This window comes from Ostrea edulis, chromosome 2, assembly GCF_947568905.1.
Source record: "Ostrea edulis chromosome 2, xbOstEdul1.1, whole genome shotgun sequence".
Lineage (NCBI taxonomy): Eukaryota > Metazoa > Mollusca > Bivalvia > Ostreida > Ostreidae > Ostrea > Ostrea edulis.
Window position 1 is genome coordinate 106,574,222 of NC_079165.1, and position 26,232 is coordinate 106,600,453.

At 36.4% G+C, this 26,232-nt stretch overlaps 1 protein-coding gene across 1 annotated transcript; it reads left to right on the forward strand.

Annotated features, from left to right (window-relative positions):
- On the forward strand, positions 1–25,955 carry LOC125679259 (uncharacterized). The gene is made up of 7 exons (XM_048918355.2): positions 1–292; positions 441–581; positions 1,699–1,952; positions 4,635–4,839; positions 7,693–7,797; positions 8,789–8,902; positions 24,192–25,955. Exons 1-7 carry the CDS (start codon positions 92–94, stop codon positions 24,471–24,473), a joined length of 1,302 nt encoding a protein of 433 aa, XP_048774312.1. The 5' UTR covers positions 1–91; the 3' UTR covers positions 24,474–25,955.
- Positions 25,956–26,232: the final 277 nt, after the last annotated feature.

Here is a 26,232-nt window from a genome sequence, read left to right on the forward strand (position 1 = left end):
ATATGTAGATCCGCCTACCAACGTCACCGCCTACAACGAACTAACTACTTCCGCTTTCGGTTTGTCTTATCTTATTATAATTATTTGTAAAATGTCTCGACAAACGTCACAAAGGGAAGATCGCGACGGTCAGGGTAACGGAGACCCAATAAAACTGATGCTTGAAGATAAAACTTTAATGGACAAATGCGTTGCAGACGGTATTGTCGTCGAGTCTGCCAAGGACGAGTACAATTTGCTTCAAACGAAATCTAAGCTGAGCTTGGACTCGCACCCGGCAGTAGTTTTTAATGTAAGTAAGAGACACGCAAACATGTATTTCATTTCTGGTCATCTGCATCATGCAATAAGATTAAACTTAAAAGGCATGATTAAGAAGGCAATGAAAATAATTGTTGTATGCCATATGATGAGAAATCTGAACAATCGTGTTTTGTCAGTTTAAGTTAGGTGAAAAAGAAATGAAGAAGAATAGAGAAAAGTTCCACGAACTTCTTCAAGTCATCAAATTGTGCAAAGGTGATAAGAGTGAAGAAATGAACGAATTCAATAGCTTGATGCCTTCTTACCACATGTGGCAGGTAAACTTTTGTTGCTTTCAAAGCAGGTAATATTATACAATTATGGACTGTTTAGCAGGGAGACATAACAAATTATCAGGTCTTAGAAGGGTTATCACCCGTGGGCATCTATGCCCCCAAGGGTGATAACCGTACTCAGACTTGATAATTTGTGAAGTCTCCCTGCTAAACAGTCCATAGTAGTTCTATTATCCTGAAGAATCTGAATGTTAAATAAAACTATCATACATTTATTGACTTGTACCATGTATCTTTTTTATTTTAAACATCAACAGATTCGTAATAACTTTCTCTGCAGAAAATTCTGATAACTTTTCAATAGTTTTCGAGGGATGAAATCAATGTTACCCTCAACTACATACATTATTTTGTTTTACACTCAATGTTATACATTTATTAGATATATATATTATCGAAAGCAAAACATTGAGGTTTGAGAAAGTTAATGAGAGAAAGCATTCAATTGTGACGTCACAGTAGAATGACGCAAAAAAAACATAACGTCAAACGTAAACATTTCGTAACGTATTTCAAGACAAAAACGCAAACATCAAGTGAAATGCAAAATTGCATTAGAATGGAAATATTTTTCTTCTCCATTCTTATTTGTGACCGTTAATGTTGACGCAGAAGTTTATGATTAACGATCCCGCATATTTTCAATTATTTTTAATAGAGCTTTCTCGCTTGTGCCATTGGAAGTTATCTTCTAAAGGGAAACAACACAGTTGTCACCCTGCGCATGAGGGAGACATCATGAATTGTCTCCCTCCACGTGACCAGCCCTCGACCAATGAAATTGACTGTATTATTCTGAAGGATAATAATATATATTACTTATAAACCTATAAGAGATTTATAACAATATAATTTCCTTGAACAAGTATAACATCTTTGTAACAGGTAATTGTGAAATGTAAATGTACTATAATCAGCGTGTAAATTTCCCACAAGAATAACCATGCACAGACACCATTTCTTTTGATGAGAACAGGTGTTGCCAGATTCAGTCAATATTTTTAAATGTCACCATTTTAAGATATGATATTGCATGTACACATATGATAATAAACATTTCTCTTCCTACTGACATAGTAATGTTTTTTATTAATATTAGTCTAAAAGTTTGATCCAATCCCAGCTCAAGAAGTCTGAGGGAGAACCAGTCAAAAGACGACCAGGGAGGGTAAAGAGAAATACCTCCAAGAGGTACAGCATGACAGTAAGGGTGTCGGGACAGGTGCATGACACACCCACCACCAAAGACTTCCCAAGAGAATGGTTAAGCTTGTCAAAAGAGACAGAGGAAAATAAAAAATTAAAGAAAGAAAATGAAATGCTCCAAGTGCAAGTTAACGAATTAACAACAAGGTGAGTAGATTAATCGGTTTTCAATTCTAATTGGAATTTGTCTAATAAATGTATAAACTATCATAAAAATAATACAAGAGGCCCATGAGCCACATCGCTCACCTGAATCACCATGGCCCTGCCATTGTTCAGCTGTTCTGATGGTTAAGAGATTTTTAGATCCCATATTGTGCCCCAACCTAGCCCCAAAGGATCACAACATAATGAAAATGAATTCACATACATGTAACACGGAAATCAACACCAATATGAGCTATATGACTAACATGATTTGGCTGTTCTGGATAAGACCAAGGTCACAAGGTCATAGTATGATATGAAAGACTTTGCCTTAAGAAATCTATAGACAAAATATGAAAGCTCTATCTTAAATCGTTGAGGAGATATAGAGTAGGTCAGATTATTTTAATTGAAAGTACTGTAGGTCAAACCCTCAGGTCAAGGTCACAAGGTCAAACACTGAAGTAAATCAAGGTCTTGCCATAAAAAATCTATCTACAAAATATTTTATGTAAATAGTTTAGGATATATTGATTAAGTCAGGGTTATTTTTTAAAGAAAGAAGGTCAAGGTCACAAGATCAAATATGATTGTATTACAAGGTCATCTTGTCATAAAAATATGAATACTTCTGAAAAGTAGGTCAAATTAAAAAAAAGCTACTGTCATGAGAAATTTATATACAAAAAAATGAAAGCTCTATCTTAAATAGTTCATGAAATATTGAATAGGTCAGAGGTTTTAAAAATAGGTCCAAGTCTGAGGCCAAGGTCAAGCTTCACAAAATAAGGTCTTGCCATAAAGAACCTATACACACCAAAAAAAAATGAAAGCCCCACATAAAATAGCTCTGGACAGGCTATATTTAATAGGTTGTTTTCTCAAAAGTAAGTCAAACTCAGAATTCAAGGTCAAAGGTCATATGAAAGTAACTGTCTTGCCATAAAAAATATACATACAAAATATGATAGATATACTTTTCAGGATATATTGAATAGATAAGATTTTTATTACAAGTAGATCAAACTTTCAGGTCAAGGTTACAAGATGACACACCATTGCATCATATGAAAGGTCTTTCCGTAAAAAATGCATTTGAAACCCTAGCTTAAAGAGATATTTCTAAAGATTTTCCTCTTATATATCAGTATTTACCATTTTGATCTATTGTGGCCCCCACCCTACCCCTGGGGACCATGCACAAACCTGGATCTACTCTGTCGTGAATCTTTCATGTAAATTTCCAATTTTCTGGCCCTGTGATTTTTGAAAAGAAGATTTTAAAAGATTTTCCCTGTATACTAGATTGTAAAACTTTGATCCCCTATTGTGGCCCTACCCTACCCTCGGGAGCTATGATTTTTACAAACTTGATTTTGTGCTATATCAGGAAGCTTTTGTGTAAATTCAAACTTTTCTGGACTAATTGTTCTTGAGAAGATTTTTTAAAGATTTCTTCGATATATTCCAATGTAAAACTTTGATCCCCTGTTTTGGCTCCATCCTACACCCAGTGGAGATGATTTTAGCAAACTCGAATCTGCACTTTGTCAGAGAGCTGCCATGTAAATTTGAACTTTCCTGGCCTAGTGGTTCTGGAGAAGATTTTTAAAGATCTTCCCTATGTATTTGTAAGTAAAATTTTGATTCCCTATTGCGGCACCACCTTTTCCCCGGGGACCATGATTTAACAAACTTGAATTTGCACTATGTCAAGAAGCCTTCATGTAAATATAAACTTATCTTGTCCATTAGTTCTTGATTTTTTTTAAAAAGATTTTCCCTATACACGTATATTCCCATGTTAAATTTGATCCCCTATTGTGGCCCCACCCTACACTTGGATGCCATGATTTTAACAAACTTGAATCTGAATTTGGTCCATAGTCCATGGTCTGATGAGTAACGCCTATTTTTATTTGGTTCATAGTCCATACCGCCTAGTTCTTTGATGAGTAACGCCTATTTTTATTTGGTTCATAGTCCATACCGCCTATAGTTCTTTGATGAGTAACGCCTATTTTTATTTGGTTCATAGTCCATACCGCCTAGTTCTTTGATGAGTAACGCCTATTTTTATTTGGTTCATAGTCCATACCGCCTATAGTTCTTTGATGAGTAACGCCTACAATGTATTTTTATTTGGTTCATAGTCCATACCGCCTATAGTTCTTTGATGAGTAACGCCTATTTTTATTTGGTTCATAGTCCTGTGATGAGTAACACCTATTTCGTTTGATTGTTCATAGTTCAAACCCGCCTAGTTCTGTGATGACTGACGCCTATTTTGTTAGATTGTTACTAGTTTAAACCCGCCTAGTTCTTTGATGATTAAATATGGCCAGGCCTAATTTTTTGCACAAGCAGATGTCCTGATGATTCATCACCCAGCTTTGTAATATAAACTTTAAGATAAAAGTTTTCCAGATTATGTTCTTGGTGGAATAAATGTAACATAAATCATAAAACGTCTTTAATTATTGAACCAGGCGTCACGTGGTTGCTTCTGGAACAAGGAAGGCCTTTTGACAAATGACTATGAGTGTGTCCACACCCAAAGTTAAAAGTTTCCGGTTGACTACCCACTAAAGAGTATACACATTGTTACTATTGATAAGTACTGTCAGGTATTTGTAACGCTATATATAGGACTGTACATACATGTACATCATTTCCTGGCAGGTTGAGCAAAATTGCCAGCGACAAGCTCACCGACGGAAACCCAAATTTTGCCGATCTCAGTGACAGGAACAGACCGACAAAAATAGGGGAGAAGTTCGGGATGGTTTACGATGAGGAATGGAGCGAGGCATACGATGAAATAAAAAACCTGCACAGGGATCAGACAGACGAGGGCGTGTACGAAATTCTGTTGAACATCGTTATGGTTTGTTTTTGTGTTCTGTCTTCCAGAGCCTTTTATTCTAAAAGACTGAAATGACAAAAGATTTCTTCTGATCAAACATTTTACAATGCTGATGTTCTCAAGAACATTTACTTGTGGTACAAATAATTAAAACATTTAAAAAAAACTGGGGGTCAGAACGGGGGAAAAAATTAGTTCAAATTTCACAGGAAAATGAAAATTGTTGCAGTGTGTTATTTTGTGTCACAGTAAGTGGAGTTATGTGATTTCAAAATTACATATATAAATTAATCCAATTCAAAATTACATATATAAATTAATCCATTTCAAAATTACATATATAAATTAATCCAATACAAAATTACATATATAAATTAATCCAATTCAAAATTACATATATAAATTAATCCAATTCAAAATTACGTATATAAATTAATCCAATTCAAAATTACATATATAAATTAATGCATTTCAAAATTACATATATAAATTAATCCAATACAAAATTACATATATAAATTAATCCAATTCAAAATTACATATATAAATTAATCCAATTCAAAATTACATATATAAATTAATCCAATTCAAAATTACATATATAAATTAATCCATTTCAAAATTACATATATAAATTAATCCAATACAAAATTACATATATAAATTAATCCAATTCAAAATTACATATATAAATTAATCCAATACAAAATTACATATATAAATTAATGCAATACAAAATTACATATATAAATTAATCCAATTCAAAATTACATATATAAATTAATCCAATTCAAAATTACATATATAAATTAATCCAATACACCTACAGCCTACAGGCGTTAAAGGGTTATGTTATTTTTTGGCAATGTTTGTGGCCTTCATCTCCTGTTCAACTAACCAAAGAAAGACATTTTATTAGTCCCTTACCGGTTTGTAAAACTGAAGGGGACTATAGATTTCTTCCCCTTCTGTCCGTCTGTCTGTCTGCTGACATCAGTCTGTCCCATATATTGGTTTTCCAATTATTTTTTCCCCGTTATGCTTGCGTGGATTCATTTGAAACTTGCATTGTAGTTTCAGAATGGCAAACTAAACAGATCAAGTTCGAATTTCATAAGGTTTCATGAACAAGTTTTAAAAAAATAAATTTTTATATTTTACGTTTTTTATTCATGGGGATCAGGATTGTGTTCTGATGGAAATGCAAGTAGGATGTCCTAATAAATGCAGTCGGCGAACCTCAATCGCTGATTTAAAAAAAAAAAAAGCCTTCAGTAATTTGGCATCTCAATCTCATTAATCACAAAAAGAACATATCAATGAAAATATAGATCAGATCTGTTAATTATGCTCGTGTTTTTGTGTAGTGAGTGAGCGAAGTCGGATGCGTCAGCAGTTCTCAATTTACCGCATTCCTGCAGTCGCGGGTATTCGAAATCGGTCTTCAAACAGTTGATAGTAAATAGTATTTTGAAGTCCTTAACATATAGACCTGTATAAATGTTATATTAGTGTGTTGTTTTGTGTCCCATTTGCACGATTGTTTAGATATTTTCCCCACATATTTTGTGCAAAGACTACCATTTCATCCTTGATAAAAACTACATGCATCAACTGTATGAGCTACAAAATATTGAATTGATTTGACACTGGTAAACATGGTGACTTGGTACCAATGTATCGGGTCACAGTTCAAGGTCAAACAATTATCAAATGTACAATTTCTCGAATAAAGTAGTCGTCAATTAATGATGGCGCAGGAAGGGGACGTGTATTTCTTATAATACTTCAAGAATGTTTGTTATTCATATTTTGCTGTATTTTAATTAATATATATATATATATACTTTCAAGTAAGTAAGATACAGATATTATTGACCTGCAAGTTATTTAAATATAACAGCTGAAAATCACTTGACTTTGATTTACTTCCGTAATTGTTAAGGATTTCCTTATTTGGACGATCGTAAAGGGAAATAGTCCAAAAAGTACAAACTCTAAACCCAAGATAAATTATCGTCTACTGGAGGTATGTGTTCTCCATCATTCTAAATTCAAATAAAATATCAGAAATACACCAGAAAACATATTTCCCTACAATTTCAACAATGTCACGAAATAGGTCGCGAAGTTCGTGGAATGTGCATATTTACACTCGGACAAATGGCACTAAAAAAAAAAAACCCGGATCTAACCAGAATGAAACAGAATGTGGCCTCATACTACATAGTTGCAAATTTCATTAGAAATTTCAAAAGCAGAGTACAGACAGAGAATGTAAATATTTCCTGTTGTTTGCCATGACCCATGCATTGTCTTTTAAGGCGAGTAATTAAGTGAATGCTTCCTTGTCGAGTGAACAATAAACAAAATTCAAATCAAATAACAATATTTCTTAAGGAAGAATAGCATACCAGAAAAAATGATATGAGGATATGTACAATAACATTTTGAAATTGAAAACTTTCAAATTTATTCAGTCAAGAAATGTAATTTTAGTAGAAAATTATATGAAAAATAGAACCCCTGCTGGATTCGAACCCGCGATCTACAGATAGCAGTCGACACGTTAACTGACTGAGCTACCCAAATAGGTAATGAAATTTAAAAGGAATAGACAAATATTGCTGATATTATTTTTCATTCATGTTTTAAAATGAACTCAGTAATTATTACAATGTTGTATTCCTCCTGTATTAAAAAAAAAACACCAACATATTTATATGTTTTTGTCAGGGAGAGTAATTTACATGGATCGTAGGTTCGGAACTGAGTTACCATTTGTTACATACATCTACTAGTGGTCATAGTTTCAAATTCATTACGTATGTTAATTCAATCTGAGATCACATTATATATTATTTACTCGTGCAGGTTGGAATGAAATTCTGCCAAGAAGTAGCAAAGTCACAGATATCTTCCATCGAAAGTGGGATGAGCGAACCGATGCTGCGTCCACAGTGGCTGTGTGATGGGAAGGTCAGTTCCTCAGCATCGGACAAAGATCTGCGTTCAAGATCGGAGCGGCCAGTCTACAGGCTAGATATGGTGGCTGATTTGTGCTATTTTACAATTTGTCGTCTTTTCGTTATTTTGAAGCGAAAGGTATAGCTGTTATTATCATTTTGTCATCTTTTCGTTATTTCGAGATGAAAAGTCGCTAAATATTGTTTTGTTGCCTTTCACCTCGAAATAACAAAAAGACAAAGTGTAAAATGGTACAAATCAGCCACCATACCCAGCCCCTAGGTTAGCCGCTACAACTCTACTCTGTTAATCATATATGTGTGTTCATGCAAGTCGGTTAATTACATGTATATATCAATGAATTCATTGAAGATTACTTTTTTTAGCTCACCTGAGCTGAAAGTTCAAGCGAGCTTTTCTGATCGCCTGTTGTCCGTCATCTGTTTGTCCGTCTGTCTGTAAACTTTTTACATTTTCATCTTCTTCTCCAGAACCATAACCAAACGTAGCCAAAAGCATTCTTGGGTGAAGGGCTTTCAAGTTTGTGCAAATGAAGGGCCATGCCCCCTTTAAAGGGTTGATAGTCACAAAAATGTAAAAATAGGGTGGGGTCATTTAAAACTCTTCTCAAGAACCACTGGGTGAGAAAAGAAAGTTTCCTGACATAGTGTAGATCATGGCCTCCCGGGGGTAGGATGGGCCACAATAGGGGATCAAAGTTTTATATACAAATATATAGGAAAAATCTTTAAACATCTTCTCAAAAACAACTGGGCCAGGAAAGCGGAAATTTACATGAAAGCTTCAGTTTGTAAAAATAATGGCCCCCAGGAGTAGGTTTGGGCCACAATAGGGATCAAAGTTTTACATGTGAATATATAGAAAAATTCTTTAGATATGAGCCAAGGTGACCCAGGTGAGCGATATGGCCCATGGGCCTCTTGTCTAATTATTTCTGGTTCTATAAATCATGTGATGTTTTATTCCAATTTGTGAAATATAGGAGTACTCGGTAGAAGAAATGGTAGCAGACCCCAGATTTAAGACAACACTGAAAAAATTTGCCAAAGATTTTCGGCGGGGTGCATCCACATCATCCATCAGTCCCCTGTGTACGGTACGTGTAACTGGACACCCAGTTTTTCAACATCCCCTTACATACCAGTCACGTGGTACAAACTCAATGTCTTGGTTGGTCATGTGTTATGGTAACATATTTCTTAATCCACCATCTTTACATGCACAATACAGAAGAAATCCATGGATCAATGTGTCAATATTACCAGGTTTACGGTACAGTTTGCCGGTTGAAATCCCAAAAAGTCTGATCAAAATCCCTGAATATATAAACCCCCGCCCCCTCTCCGAAAGAGGATTGTCTATTACATGTATTACTTACAATGCTTGTGTGACCAGAAGGGTGAAAATGCAACAGACCAGACCGGGATTTGAATCTGGACCCCTTGAAGTCAGGTGCTCTATCTATGGAGCGCCAAATTAACATAAACTCAAATAATTGAAGATATCTTCAATTTTTGAAGATATCATCAATTCAATTATTGCTCTCTTTAATTGAATTAATGCGCGCATTAAATCAATTATTGCTCTCATCAAATGAATTAATGTGCGCTTCAATTCAATTATTGCTTTCATCAATTGAATTAATGCGCGCATCAATTGAATTAATGAGAGCAATAATTGATTTAATGCGCGCATTAATTCAATTATTGCTCTCTTCAATTCAATTGATGCGCGCATTAATTCAATTAATGAGAGCAATAATAGATTTGATGCGCGCATTAATTCAATTATTGCTCTCTTCAATTCATTTGATGAGAGCATCAATTTAGTAGAAATATTGCTCGCAATAATTAATTTAGAGCTCGGTTTAAATAATTTGATGATCTCTTTAATTCAATTGAAGATATCTTTAAATCATTTACAATGCTTTTGTATAAGGAATTAATGCGCGCATCAATTCTTTTAAAGAGAGCAACAATTCAATTAAAGATATCATTAATTCAATTGAGGATATGTTGAATTGAAGATATCTTTAATTATATAGTTGCTCGCTCTAAAAGAATTATTGCTCTCTTCAAATGAATTAAAGATATCATTAATTCAATTGAAGAGAGCAATAATTGAATTAATGCGTGCATTAAATCAATTATTGCTCTCATCAAATGAATTAATGCGCGCATCAATTCAATTATTGCTCTTATCAATTGATTTAATGCGCGCATTAAATCAATTATTGCTCTCTTCAATTGAATTGTAGCGCACATCAATTCAATTGTTGATATCATTAATTCATTTGAAGAGATCATTAATTCAATTAAAGCGTGCATCAAATCAGCTGAAGAATTAATGCTCTCATCAATTCAATTAATCCGACTTAAGTCCAGTTATTGAAATGAACAGAACATGTATTTGTCCAGGCAAAGAAACATAACTCTCGCATTCGATAGAATTGCGCGGTTTTGACACTATCCCCCCAAACACCTATCGTGACACTTTCCCTTTTCTAACCCGCGTATATCTACTGCGCAAGAGCGAATTGCTAGTTCTTTTTGAGTTCCATGTCGACGAAAATACAAATTGTCTCGATCACGAAATCCAATTCAACACCATCGCCCGTCCTCGACTGACTTCCAACATATTTGGGTAAAGTAAACACATATAATTTGCGAAAATGTTGCGACGTACGAAACGCCCTTCCAAATCACCTTATGCCAGACCGGCACAACACCCTGCACTTCGTTCATTGCCCACACGGACTTCGACCCCTGCAATTATTGCCCAGACTCAACCCCGTTCGACAACCCAACCCCAAGTGGAGAACCAGATAGAGGACACGCCTCTCGCTCAACCACTAAGGCAGCCTCCCAGCCTCATCACGGAAGCAACTGTATCCACACAGCCACCAGCAGCACCTGAGACACCCTACATAACAGGTGAAAATCCTCTTATAAGCATCACTGATGAGCTTGGGGTTCACGTCCCTCAAGCCATCAAAGATAAAATTTGGGCAAAACAATATGTTGATTTGTCAAAACTTCTCGATTCAGAATCAGAAAACGGCCATGATGCGCACAAATTTTCAATCATAGAGGGTCAATTAGTTGCAGAACCCAAGGTCAAACATATTAAAATTGCCACGATCGATAACTGGATCGATGCGTTTTTAATATTCGCAAGTATATATCTCGCTAGGCACCCTTCCGACATCCAGGCCATCTTGAAATATATCCATACCATTCGCATGGCACATGGCCGCCAAACAAATTGTAACTGGCTCGAGTACGATAGGCAGTTCAGGCTAAAAATCTCAAAAAATCCCACTATCTCCTTTGGTTCCATTGATGCTGAGTTATGGCTCATGTATATGCAATCACAGGTCTCCTACTCATCAAATCACTCAAAAACTGCATTCAAGTGATTCGATTATAATTTTAAAGGTTCATGCCTTAAACCACACTGCACATTCCAACATGTTTGTATGCACTGCAACAAGTCTCATCCCCGCATACACTGTTGGTCATTCAACTCTCCTCAATCCAAGTCTACTACCCCAACTCCCCTTCGTCCAAACACGGCTCAAAACTATCCCCCACAAAGTAACGATTTTCGAAATTACAAACCAAAACATTCTTTTCAACCACAGCGGACGAGATTTAATCAACCTAGGTTCAACTCCAATTAAGCGCCCAGTACTTGCGAAATATTTAGCACTATATCCAAATACCGAAGATGCCCAATTTTTGCTTAACGGTTTCTCTTTCGGATTTTATTTGAACTACTCGGGTCCTAGAGTTTACCTACATCCGAAAAACATGAAATCAGCAAGCGAGCATGCAAATCAGTTATTGACTATTATTGAAAAAGAAATCGCATTAGGACGTATAGCTGGACCTTTTTCCAACCCCCCTTTCCCCAATTTCCGTTGTAACCCTATAGGCGTTTTGCCTAAGAAAGACGGGGGTTGGAGGTTAATTTCAAATCTATCGGCACCTGTAGGTATTAGCGTTAATGAGCATATTGACCCCATTTTGTGTTCAGTTCACTATGCTTCATTCGTCCAGGCAATTTCCTTAATACAAACCTCGGGTAAAGGGGCGTTACTTTGCAAGATGGACTTGTCTAGTGCATTCAGACTTTTGCCAATTCATCCATCAGATTTTGCTTTATTAGGCATGTGTATTCGAGACCAATATTACTTTGATATGTGTATGCCGTTTGGGTGTGCCATCGCTTGTTCAACATTCGAAAAATTTTCATCATTCCTCCATTGGCTAGTAGGCCGAAAGGCACTCAATCAAAATCTCACCCATTACCTTGACGATTTCTTGTTCGTTGGTAAACAAAATACTTCACAATGTTTAGATATTGCCAATAATTTTCAGGCAACTTGTGAGGAATTAGGCGTTCCAATAAACCATAAAAAAACACAAGGCCCGACCACACGATTGTGTTTTTTAGGTCTGGGAATCGATACGGTAGCACAGACCATTTTTATACCAGACAATAAGATTCAAGAACTTCAGTCCAAACTTCATGCGTTAGTCGCTTTAAAAAAGGTTACCCTTAAAGAAATGCAATCATTATGCGGCTCCCTCAATTTCTTTGCTAAAGCCATTCCAGGCAGCAGGGCATTTAACCGCAGATTCTATAACTCCACCATTGGCATACGGAAACTTTACTTTCTAATCAAAGTTACACAAGCAATCAGAGACGACGCAAATGTTTGGCTCAATTTTCTCGAGCATTACAATGGGTATTCCCCCTTTCCAGAATTACATTGGTCTACTAACCAGGCCCTTAACCTCTTTACCGATAGTTGCGGATCCTACGGCGGAGGTGCAATTTTTCAGAATCATTGGGCAGTAATTTCCTGGCCATCTTCATGGGGTAACGAGGTACGACGGGATATTACTTTTTTAGAGCTAGTTCCCATCTTATTAGCTATTTGGGTCTGGGCTGATCATTTTAAAGCAAAGAAATTGCTTATAAACACCGACAACATAGCTTTGGTACACATACTAAATTCTCAGTCTAGTAAGTCTCAGCGCGTCATGTCTCTCTTAAGGCCACTAATATTGTTATGCCTGAAGTACAACATCCAGATTAAATCCACTCATATATCGATGGGCTATAAAAATTCCATTGCAGACTCTATTTCTCGATTTCAGTGGGAAAAATTCAGGACCCTCGCTCCACATGCAGACAAGAATCCAGCCCTCATACCTCCGGCATTATTGACTCTTTTAGACCTCAAGTAGATTGTTTGCTTGACGCCGCCATAGCAAAAAACACAGCATCAACTTATCAAAAAGCCCTAAACTCTTTTCTGAACTTTCGTATCAAATATAAATTGCAGTTATGTTGGCCCCCACCAGTTGACCAGTTTATTAACTATATTGCTTTCTTGAGTGCCAACAAAGTATCGTTTTCAACCGCTAGGTGTTACCTAAGTGACATTAGTTACAAAATTCAGTTAGAGGGCGGTATTGACAATACTAGGGCATTCATAGTAAGGAAAATGCTAGAGGGATTCCATAGGCTGAACCCAGCAAAGGATACCCGTTCCCCTATCACTCTTCGTATACTGAACCAGTTAATACCTATCCTGCCTGTAGTTTGTTCAAGCTCATACGAAGCCACTATGTTTTCCACCGCTTTTCAGTTGGCATTTTTTGCATTGTTGCGGGTTGGCGAAATTACCTTCACTAGTCATGCCACTCCTACACTGTTGTACAATGACGTATCAATAGGCGATGAACATATTTCGTTGTTTATAACTGGTTCAAAAACGGATCAATACAATAAGGGTTCTACTTTGCACATTCCACTGAACTCCCAAACAGATTCATTGTTCAAGCACTTGCACAACTTTTTGTCCATTAGACCCCAATCACGTGGCCCATTTTTCTGCCACCTTAACGCCAAACCGCTCACTAGATATCAATTTACATCATTATTGCACAGGTCTATTGAATTTATCGGTTTAGATACCTCTATTTTTAAGTCTCATTCATTCAGAATAGGTGGAACTACCCATTTGTTTTTACAAGGAATCCCCGAAGATGAAATTAAGGCTAGAGGCAGATGGAAATCTGACGCATTTAATTCCTATATCAGAGCCTAAAGTTTAAATTTTTTAGTATACCTGCAACATTTCGTGTTCTAATTGAATACCCAAGTTTGTAGGTTCCCGTACTACTGTCTGGATCATTGGCTCTTCCATTATTAATCATGCTGCCCGCCACGCAGAAAAGCATTTCGGAAACCAGCATATGGATCTACTACAGCACAATATCTCAATTTTTTGGTCCGGTAAGAGCGGTATCACCGTGTACAATGCCACATGCGGGGACCGTGATCGGTGTAGCGCGGGGATGTGATTTCGAAGCGAAGAAAGTAGGTCAATAAGTATTCAAAGACTGATTGTGTTTAATCAAAATAAATCTAGATAGCCAAAAGTATTGCACGGAAGACAGTGGTTATTGGCAAGCTAGCACTAGCAACTGGGGAGTTAAGAACTCTTTGGAAATACCCAAACACTTCGACAATATACAAGTAGGGTAGGCGCCGGGTATATTTTTCGGTGTATTTAATGAGAAATATCCACTCCTACTGCATAAACTCCAAAGTTTTTTTGACCAGAAACATTACCTTTGAATGGGACTCAATATTCGACTGAAAAAACCAACACAAAAGCATGATATGCCGAGTATTTGACTGAAAACCCTGTGCGGCGTAGGGGGGTGAAAATCTTGTGGCGTAGGGGGACTGAGACTCGCAAAGTTTCTTACCAAAATCCTCATCTTGAACACAGTGAATATATAAATATCAAATTCAAACTTGTTCAAAGTTACTCTGATATTCGTACGATAAACCGATAATGATGTGTGTGACTTTCTATGCCATTACATTTTCATTAAAAACATTTTCAAAAATACCACAATACCAGATGATTAAGACAGTTTCATATTTTAATGAAATTGACATGAACTATTGATAATTTCAGATAATGCAATGATCAGAAAGAAAAACAATCTTTGGTTAAATAAACACAGACACCTGAGGTATGGATACTACTTAGCCCCCCCCCCCCCCCTCCCCCCCCCCCCCCCCATTTTTTGCACCATAATATCTTTTAAATGTGTGGATTCCCTGTCTATCTCACCCTAATATTGATTTATGTACAATCGTTTCACTTTTTTGAAAGCTTTAGATATTTACCTTGTACTGGTATTAAGGAGGTATGCTACACCAGAGAAATTTGATGTAGATGAAAAGTGGCGGATATGTACAACAATATTTTGAAGTTGAAAATTTGCAAATTTGCTTCATTTTGTCAAAAAATACAGTTTTAGTAGAAGGTAATCTGAAAAAAATTTAAAACCCCTGCTGGACTCGAACCTGCGATCTACAGTTCAGCAGTCGGTATTCTAACCCACTGAGCTACTCGGCTAGGTAAATAAATAGAAAAGGAAAAGTCAAATATTACTGATATCGATTTTGTCATCCATTTTTCTAAAGGAAGTCAGCCATTATGACGATGTAGAGTACTACCTTAAAGCTTACAAACAGTATAAAACGATTACATAACTAGACATGAGGATGAGATAGACTGTCATGTCTAAGGTTTAATTCTGTCAAAGTTATGATACAATTACATGTAATACCAAGAATTTCACGAATATCCAGAAATAAAGCAAGATGAAAGCATATGATATAAATGTTTTCAGGCACGTAGGATTCCCCCCCCCCCCCAAAAAGTGGGGAGGGGAGGGGTGGGGGGAGACGTCCACTTCACAAGCGTCTGAAAATTCTTGAAAAGCAAAAACGAAACAAATATAACAAAACCCAGTTTAAATCCTAAATCGCGGGGGATGGAGGGCAAGAGATTGATCGGTTCCTTAAATTTTATAATTCAAATATTATTTTATTAATGGAGGTATTTTATAGATCAAACTTTGTTTGTAAAATTAACTAACTATGCATGTACAGTAAAAAATACTCCCTTCTATTGCTACGTGTTTGATAATTATTTTTGTGTACATTTGAGTAAGTTGATTTACACTAACATTGATTTTCAAAAGATCGAATTACACATGAGTAAACATATTTCAACAAAAATATTGCATTAGAGAAGCGTGTTCGATAAAATTAACATGTTGCGGTCATTGACTCCTGATGTACATGTATATTTTTGTCCACAGTGTGAAATGATTACAAGATAATACTTGCATGCTTTGTTTCTACATGTAATTTCTGAAAAGTAATAATGAAAACTTGATATTTTAATGACATCCTTACCCTGGTATAATTTTTTTTAGGACTGCGAAAAATCACACAAGGGACACATAAATATAATCAATGACTAAAAGCATTGTACAGCGTCAGCAATATCATTTCAAATTGTCAGTAATTACACTATTCCTTAACTGGCACTTATTTACATGTACAATCAGAAATAGTAAATCCTTATAATGCTGCAATGAATTGAGGACCGCAACCAAACTCAGCCAGAGTTTGTTTGAACATGGACCGCAAGCATTCTCTCGCCAAAGGGTGCGTTACGCAAGATTCTCTTACATCTCTGTCAACACTTGCAATCACGTGACAATACAATCAAATGATATACACAGCCATTCTCATTTCCTTTCCTTTTAAAAGTTCTGGCAACATGTGATACATCAGGCTCTTTCATAGCGCACTGGCACTTTGATAAGTACATTTTTACCATTAAGCTGTTTGTCTCTTATTTTACAAGTGTTATGGGATGTTTTACAGCCTTCCTTACTTTTGATTCCATGTTTACAGTGATCTCTACCACGTGAATGACCTACATTCATACGCATATTACGAAGTAGTTCCAAATTTAGTATCAGAAAACCGTGATTTTAAACATTTTACAGTAAGCACCCATCAAATTGCACCAAAAGCATTTCATAATATGACTAAATATTTAGTCCAAAACATAAATGTTGAATTATTAGAAACTTTTACAAGATTTCTGTAAAAAGCCGTTGACAGAGGTCTAGTGCTCGTACAATCTAATTAGAATTAGATGTTAGATCCGCTCGCTACACAAACATCTAACATCCCATAGAGGGTCACGTCAGAGGTCAAATTTGCAACAGCCAATCAAATTTCCGCCTTCATATCGCAATTCCATATATTGTTTACGTAAGGAAGAGAAAAAATGGCGGCACCCACGATCGTGACTTATTTATCGCGTGTTTTGTTTAAATTTTAAACTATGGCGACATCGGGGGATCTTTTCATGTATACTTCAACAAAGATGACGTGTAGCGAGTATGTTAGCGGATCTAACATCTAATTTTAATTAGATTGGTGCTCGTAGCGCACGAACCTTTGAGTGGAGAATAGGACCGCAACGTGTTATGCGCCACCTGTATTCAGGGGGAAATATCTCGCGCTGCACTGTGAAAAATGCCTTAAGTTTGATTTTGACGCATATAATATTTCTCGCACAAATCGTATATATGTGCTTGTTTGGTTGGGATTCCATCATTTCCTCTACATGCAATCAGTTTTACTCTGCAAAACACACATAAGTTTAAACATATAGATAACAGTCAATCATACACTGTGATTTTACTTGGGTTCCCTTTGAACAATATGATTTGAGAATTTTCCATATAATTTTGAATAAAGACAATATTCGCTGTGCTGAAGATGTGTATTTTAGTGAGAAACTTTGCTTACGTTAAAAGGATTCTCGGCCCCCTTACGCCACAAGATTTTCACCCCCCTACGCCACACAGGGTTTTCAGTCAAATACTCGGCATATCATGCTTTTGTGTTGGTTTTTTCAGTCGAATATTGAGTCCCATTCAAAGGTAATGTTTCTGGTCAAAAAAACTTTGGAGTTTATGCAGTAGGAGTGGATATTTCTCATTAAATACACCGAAAAATATACCCGGCGCCTACCCTACTTGTATATTGTCGAAGTGTTTGGGTATTTCCAAAGAGTTCTTAACTCCCCAGTTGCTAGTGCTAGCTTGCCAATAACCACTGTCTTCCGTGCAATACTTTTGGCTATCTAGATTTATTTTGATTAAACACAATCAGTCTTTGAATACTTATTGACCTACTTTCTTCGCTTCGAAATCACACCCCCGCGCTACACCGATCACGGTCCCCGCATGTGGCATTGTACACGGTGGGTATGGTGTGGGAGGAGGTGGAGCCAATAGTTAAAAGTATTGTTCAAAAAAGGGGCAAACCTGACGTTATATTAATTCATGGCGGGGGTAACAGTATTGGTACAATGCCCTTGGCTAGATTGCAAAAGTTCATGAAATTAACTTTTGCAAATTTACAAACTTTTCTTCCACAAACTCGATTCATATGGTCCCAAATTCTCCCCAGGCGTTACTATAGACATATGTTCTCAAATATTGCAGCCGATAAAGCACGTAAGCGTATCAACAAATCTTTAGCGCCATTTGTAATAGCACGCAATGGCGCATACATAAAATACCCAGGACTTCAACAATGTTCTTCCACGTTTTATAGAGACGGTACGCATTTGTCGGATATTGCTCAGGTTACGTTTTTAAACACCATCCGGGATGGATTGCTTAGCATCATCCAAAGAAACGCTCGAATATTTCCTTAACCACACGGCTATTTGATAAGCAGTCTCCCTGTCATGGCTCGAGCAAAATTTTGCCCGCTCGTGGCGGATGTCTTCATGTACGTAAATATTTCTCATACATACATGAAGACATTTGGCCGAATTTTGCTAAGCCTGCCACAGATTTTGTTTCATTCCAGGTCCGTGGCTAATAATTAGGCTTATTGACATTGCATGATTGATATTGATTGATTGACAAATTGAAATGATTGATTGATTGAAATGATTGATTGATATATTGATTGATTGACACATTGGTGGAATGAAATATTGATTGATTGATTGAAAATATTGATTGATTGACACATTGGTGAATTGAAATATTGATTGATTGATTGACACATTGGTGGATTGAAATATTGATTGATTGAAAATATTGAGTGAATTATTGATTGATTGACCGAAACATGGATGGACTATTGATGCTACAACATAACTATCCAAAAGTCGTTGTAGATCATGGATTTATACATACTGATGTTTTGTATTAATATGAACATTGTCGTTGAATTGAAAATACGTTTTTATTAAGTAAAGCCATGACAAAGACTGCCAATACGTGTTATCGTTCTGTTCTATTGAAATAATCCGACTTAACTCACTATGAGTTAAGTCCAGTTATTGAAATGAACAGAACATGTATTTGTCCAGGCAAAGAAACATAACTCTCGCATTCGATAGAATTGCGCGGTTTTGACACTATCCCCCCAAACACCTATCGTGACACTTTCCCTTTTCTAACCCGCGTATATCTACTGCGCAAGAGCGAATTGCTAGTTCTTTTTGAGTTCCATGTCGACGAAAATACAAACCCTCCCTACCCTCCCCCTTTTTCATAACATACATGCATATCATCCTTTTTGCGTTTTTGCTGTCTCCCTTTTTGTGTATTTCAGGATTCATTTTGTCCACGCCAACGTGCCTCGAATATCTGCCTTCACGAAGCGTCATGGCTCTACAACTTATGAGGTGTCAGTGGTCAATGATGGTCAATTGCCGAATTTTGCTAAGCCTGCCACAGATTTTGTTTCATTCCAGGTCCGTGGCTAATAATTAGGCTTATTGACATTGCATGATTGATATTGATTGATTGACAAATTGAAATGATTGATTGATTGAAATGATTGATTGATATATTGATTGATTGACACATTGGTGGAATGAAATATTGATTGATTGATTGAAAATATTGATTGATTGACACATTGGTGAATTGAAATATTGATTGATTGATTGACACATTGGTGGATTGAAATATTGATTGATTGAAAATATTGAGTGAATTATTGATTGATTGACCGAAACATGGATGGACTATTGATGCTACAACATAACTATCCAAAAGTCGTTGTAGATCATGGATTTATACATACTGATGTTTTGTATTAATATGAACATTGTCGTTGAATTGAAAATACGTTTTTATTAAGTAAAGCCATGACAAAGACTGCCAATACGTGTTATCTTTCTGTTCTATTGAAATAATGCGCGCAATAATTCAGAATTGAAGATATCATTAATTATTTGAAGAGATCTTTAATTCAATTGTTGCGCGCATCAAATGAATTGATGATATCTTCAAATAATTGAAGATATCTTCAATTATTTGAGTTTATGTTAATTTGGCGCTCCATATCTATCAACTGAGCTATATGACCATCGGCGGTCGAACCCGTCTGACCGCTACATTCCTCCCCCTTAAGTGTCATCACACTTGAAGACATCAACCCAGGATCTTTATCACCTGGCAGGTATTTTCACCTGTCAGTTCCAGGGGTTGGTCTACGGTACCAAATGTAACTGGGGGGGGGGGGGGGGGAGAAAATGCCACCGGCTGACCGCTACATTTGTTTTATCCTGATCTATCCTTGCATGATTTGAATGACTTGTTCGTTTTTACACAAGCCATGTCTCATATCGCTTCTAACTGACCTGCAGTATGCAAGCAGAATCGGGACAAGCGGATCCATTTTAGCTCAGCTGAACCAGAGTTAGCTTGCCCGATTTTCTGTAACCTTCTGTAACATCTCCAGATTGTATGTAACCTTCTGTAACATTTTCTGTAACCTTCTGTAACATTTCCTGATTTTCTGTAACCTTCTGTAACATTTCCTGATGGTCTGTAACCTTCTGTAACATTTCCTGATGGTCTGTAACCTTCTGTAACATTTGCAGATTGTCTGTAACCTTCTGTAACATTTCCTGATTTTCTGTAACCTTCTGTAACATTTCCTGATGGTCTGTAACCTTCTGTAACATTTCCTGATGGTCTGTAACCTTTTATAACATTTTCTGATGGTCTGTAACCTTCTGTAACATTTCCCGATTGTCTGTAACCTTCTGTAACATTTCCCGATAGTCTGTAACCTTCTGTAACATTTCCTGATTGTCTATAACCTTTTGTAACATTTCCTGATGGTCTGTAACCTTCTGTAACATTTCTTGATTGTCTGTAACCTTCTGTAACATTTCCTGATTGTCTGTAACCTTCTGTAACATTTCCTGATTGTTTGTAACCTTCTGTAACATTTCCCGATGCTCTGTAACCTTCTGTAACATTTCCTGATGGTCTGTAACTTTCTGTAACATTTCCTGATGGTCTGTAACCTTCTGTAACATTTCCTGATTTTCTGTAACCTTCTGTACCATTTCCTGATGGTCTGTAACCTTCTGTACCATTTCCTGATGGTATGTAACCTTCTGTAACATTTCCTGATTGTCTGTAACCTTCTGTAACATTCCCTGATGGTCTGTAACCTTCTGTAACATTCCCTGATGGTCTGTAACCTTCTGTACCATTTCCTGATTTTCTGTAACCTTCTGTACCATTTCCTGATTTTCTGTAACCTTCTGTACCATTTCCTGATTTTCTGTAACCTTCTGTAACATTTTCTGATGGTATGTAACCTTCTGTAACATTTCTTGATTTTCTGTAACCTTCTGTAACATTTCCTGATTTTCTGTAACCTTCTGTAACATTCCCTGATGGTCTGTAACCTTCTGTAACATTTCCTGATGGTCTCTAACCTTTTGTAACCTTTTCTGATGGTCTGTAACCTTCTGTACCATTTCTTGATTTTCTGTAACCTTCTGTAACATTTCCTGATTTTCTGTAACATTTCCTGATTTTCTGTAACCTTCTGTAACATTTCCCGATGCTCTGTAACCTTCTTTAACATTTCCTGATGGTCTGTAACTTTCTGTAACATTTCCTGATGGTCTGTAACCTTCTGTAACATTTCCTGATTTTCTGTAACATTTCCTGATTTTCTGTAACCTTCTGTAACATTCCCTGATGGTCTGTAACCTTCTGTAACATTTCCTGATGGTCTGTAACCTTTTGTAACATTTTCTGATGGTCTGTAACCTTCTGTACCATTTCTTGATTTTCTGTAACCTTCTGTAACAATTCCTGATTGTTTGTAACCTTCTGTAACATTCCCTGATTTTCTGTAACCTTCTGTAACATTTCCCGATGCTCTGTAACCTTCTATAACATTTCCTGATGGTCTGTAACTTTCTGTACCATTTCCTGATGGTCTGTAACCTTTTGTAACATTTCCTGATTTTCTGTAACCTTCTGTAACATTTCCTGATGGTCTGTAACCTTCTGTAACATTTCCTGATGGTCTGTAACCTTCTGTACCATTTCCTGATGGTATGTAACCTTCTGTAACATTTCCTGATTTTCTGTAACCTTCTGTAACATTTCCTGATTTTCTGTAACCTTCTGTAACATTCCCTGATGGTCTGTAACCTTCTGTAACATTTCCTGATGGTCTGTAACCTTCTGTACCATTGCCTGATTTTCTGTAACCTTCTGTACCATTTCCTGATGGTATGTAACCTTCTGTACCATTTCCTGATTTTCTGTAACCTTCTGTAACATTTCCTGATTTTCTGTAACCTTCTGTAACATTCCCTGATGGTCTGTAACCTTCTGTAACATTTCCTGATTTTCTGTAACCTTCTGTAACATTTCCTGATGCTCTGTAACCTTCTGTAACATTTACTGATGCTCTGTAACCTTCTGTAACATTTCCCGATGCTCTGTAACCTTCTTTAACATTTCCTGATGGTCTGTAACTTTCTGTAACATTTCCTGATGGTCTGTAACCTTCTGTAACATTTCCTGATTTTCTGTAACCTTCTGTAACATTCCCTGATGGTCTGTAACCTTCTGTAACATTTCCTGATGGTCTGTAACCTTTTGTAACATTTTCTGATGGTCTGTAACCTTCTGTACCATTTCTTGATTTTCTGTAACCTTCTGTAACAATTCCTGATTGTTTGTAACCTTCTGTAACATTCCCTGATTTTCTGTAACCTTCTGTAACATTTCCCGATGCTCTGTAACCTTCTGTAACATTTCCTGATGGTCTGTAACTTTCTGTACCATTTCCTGATGGTCTGTAACCTTTTGTAACATTTCCTGATTTTCTGTAACCTTCTGTAACATTTCCTGATGGTTTGTAACCTTCTGTAACATTTCCTGATGGTCTGTAACCTTCTGTACCATTTCCTGATGGTATGTAACCTTCTGTAACATTTCCTGATTTTCTGTAACCTTCTGTAACATTTCCTGATTTTCTGTAACCTTCTGTAACATTCCCTGATGGTCTGTAACCTTCTGTAACATTTCCTGATGGTCTGTAACCTTCTGTACCATTGCCTGATTTTCTGTAACCTTCTGTACCATTTCCTGATGGTATGTAACCTTCTGTACCATTTCCTGATCTTCTGTAACATTTCCTGATTTTCTGTAACCTTCTGTAACATTCCCTGATGGTCTGTAACCTTCTGTAACATTTCCTGATGGTCTGTAACCTTCTGTAACATTTCCTGATGCTCTGTAACCTTCTGTAACATTTCCCGATGCTCTGTAACCTTCTGTAACATTTCCCGATGCTCTGTAACCTTCTGTAAGATTTCCTGATACTCTGTAACCTTCTGTACCATTTCCTGATGGTATGTAACCTTCTGTAACATTTCCTGATTTTCTGTAACCTTCTGTAACACTTTCTGATGCTCTGTAACCTTCTGTAACATTTCCTGATACTCTGTAACCTTCTGTAACATTTTCTGATGCTCTGTAACCTTCTGTAACATTTCCTGATGGTCTGTAACCTTCTGTAACATTTCCTGATGGTATGTAACCTTCTGTAACATTTCCTGATGGTCTGTAACATTTGAGGCCAATACGGTCTTTGTTGCATGGGATTAGGAGCGATTTTATTGTGGGTTCAATATTTCTGTTGGATGGGATTACATGTAGGGGTATCAATTTGTAAAAAAAAATAAAAAATGAATTATTCAATTACCATTTGGGACTGGTCCGTTACAGTGGGACCGATGTCTCTTCTTAAGGATAGTTTTACTTTCAGGTTTTCAAATTCCCAGAATCATATGTTGCATGTATATGTATTATTTTATTCAAGTCATGAACGACAGCTCAATGTAAGCTATTCTTAAACATCCAAAGTATATGGAATTTATGTTTCTTACGGTGAGTTTTTGTTATCCATGAGTCTTTCGTAATAACCCCCTCTCCCCCCCCCCCCCCCAAACACAAATGTAAACTAAAGGTTTAAATCTTACTTCATGTTAATCTTTCGTAGCTTAAGATTGTCATCGGAAGCCTTAAGAAATTATTCAAATATTCTGAAAAAGTTGATTGAAGGCTTTAAATTTTCCATGATGAGTATTCATTACGTTTCTTGTTTGATATCGGTAGATATTCAAAGATGCTAAACTGAAAGAAATTTTGGACTGGGATGTGTATAAGATGGACAGCTTGAACCTCTACATTGACGCGTGTATCGAGTGCTTGTGGTTAATGTGTGTGCAGGATCCTCCAATGCACATCACGTGGTTAACGAAAGGCGCCAAATACGATCCTGCGCATTTCAATATGTTCATGACGAAAGGGAAAGATGTGGAATACACGGTGTGGCCAGCCGTTTTCCTGTACAAGGACGGACCACTGGTAACCAAGGGTTATGTCAGATTGAAATGAAGATACTGCAATCACGTGATCATATTGTTTCCTTCATTCTAACCAGACTGTTAGTCAAACCAGACTTTTTTGTATGATTGTTCTTTTGCATAATATATTTTGATTATTGTTATATTTCGAGTACGGCAAATTCACTGGTATTAAACTGATGATGGTAACGATCGTTACTATCATCCCAAGATGGCGGAAGGAAATTCCGGAAAGACCACATTTACTTATTATATCTATTTGTATTGTTTATTTGCGAATGATATGTAGGTAAGAAATATCATACACTAGCAACAATTACGATCAGTTGTTATTTTATCTTTTATACGACTCATATGAACAGAAAATTCGTCGTTGAAAAAACAGCAATGATGATAGTAACGAAAGTTTTACGTTACTATCATCATTCATTCCGTTACTATCATCCTCGCTGTTAACGACGAATTTTTGTTCATATGAGCCGTATAAAAGACACAATAACACCTAATTGTAATTGTTTTTAGTGTATGATATTTCTTATCTACATATCATTTGTAAATAAACAATACAAATAGATATAATAAGTAAATGTGGTCTTTCCTGAATTTTCTTCCGCCATCTTTGGATGATAGTAACGATCGTTACTAGGCCTATCATCAGTTTAATACCAGTGAAATTTATAACGTCACAAAAACATCATCGTCATCGGATGTACCCATAATTGATTTCGTCTTTTTACTCATCATATCCTGGAAAAAGATCGCAGATTATTGAAATTCTTGGATTATTTCATCGGAACACCCCAGCGAGATTTGAAGGAGTTCAAAATTAGTTAGAATTCGTAGCGATAACTGCTTCCTGCAATGTACCACAGTGGACAAGATTTGACATTCGATTCTTTTCAATCTCCCTGCCGTGATGGTTTTGTTGTGTACGATCTCTTTAAAAAGGAGCTGGGGTTTTTTTTTTTTAAGAAAATATTTCATAGACAAATGTTATTGCATTGTAAATATTGAAAGGAATCCGTTTTGTTTGAGCAGTAATCTATGATGTAAGGAATATAAGCCAGACTACTTATCTGTATACCCTAGTTGAGCCTTGTTGTTTGAGCTCCTATTTACATGTAATGGTGTCCAATCCACGGGTCTGCAAAATTTTCGGACTGACTTTTCAAAGGTAATGACTACGACATCAACTATAGGCATCCGTCTGGGCGCGGAAGGAATTTAGCAACTGTTCTATGAAATGAAGCGAACGTTATTGTATTTCTGACTCTTTTTTCGTCGTGTTTTGGGACCCTAACGCCAAACGTAGTTACATGGTTTTGAGGGGTATTGTTTTATGCTGTTTTTGTTTTCGAGGAGTATTGTTTTATGCTGTTATTGTTTAATGATTTTGAGGGGTATATTGTTTTATGCTGTTTTTGTTTAAATTGCAGTACGTTAATTACATATAATTCCAATGTTATTTATTACAATTGTTTTGATTGGACAAAAATAAAGCTGTTCAAGAGTTTATACATCAATAAATCCGAAAACGCGATGTATTCATACACGCCTGAAAACAAACAACATAGTGCGGGGAAACTATTCAATTTTTTGCAATTGTTAATAAAGTGAATGAATTGGAATTATAAGAATCAAACATTCTTTTTGAAGAATTTATCGATGTGTAAACTCCGGACATTTTGCTCACAAACTTAACATAAAAGTGCTTCGCACTTTTATTCAGTTTGTGAGTAAAATGTCCGGAGTTTACACATCGATAAATTCTTCAAAAAGAATGTTTAATC

Excerpts from the sequence above, each read along its gene's own strand:
- LOC125679259 (XM_048918355.2), top strand. The coding sequence starts at position 92 with ATGTCTCGACAAACGTCACAAAGGGAAGATCGCGACGGTCAGGGTAAC. Across the intron at positions 293-440 it reads ACCCGGCAGTAGTTTTTAAT|TTTAAGTTAGGTGAAAAAGA; the intron begins GTAAGTAAGAGA and ends GTGTTTTGTCAG. Across the intron at positions 1,953-4,634 it reads GTTAACGAATTAACAACAAG|GTTGAGCAAAATTGCCAGCG; the intron begins GTGAGTAGATTA and ends ATTTCCTGGCAG.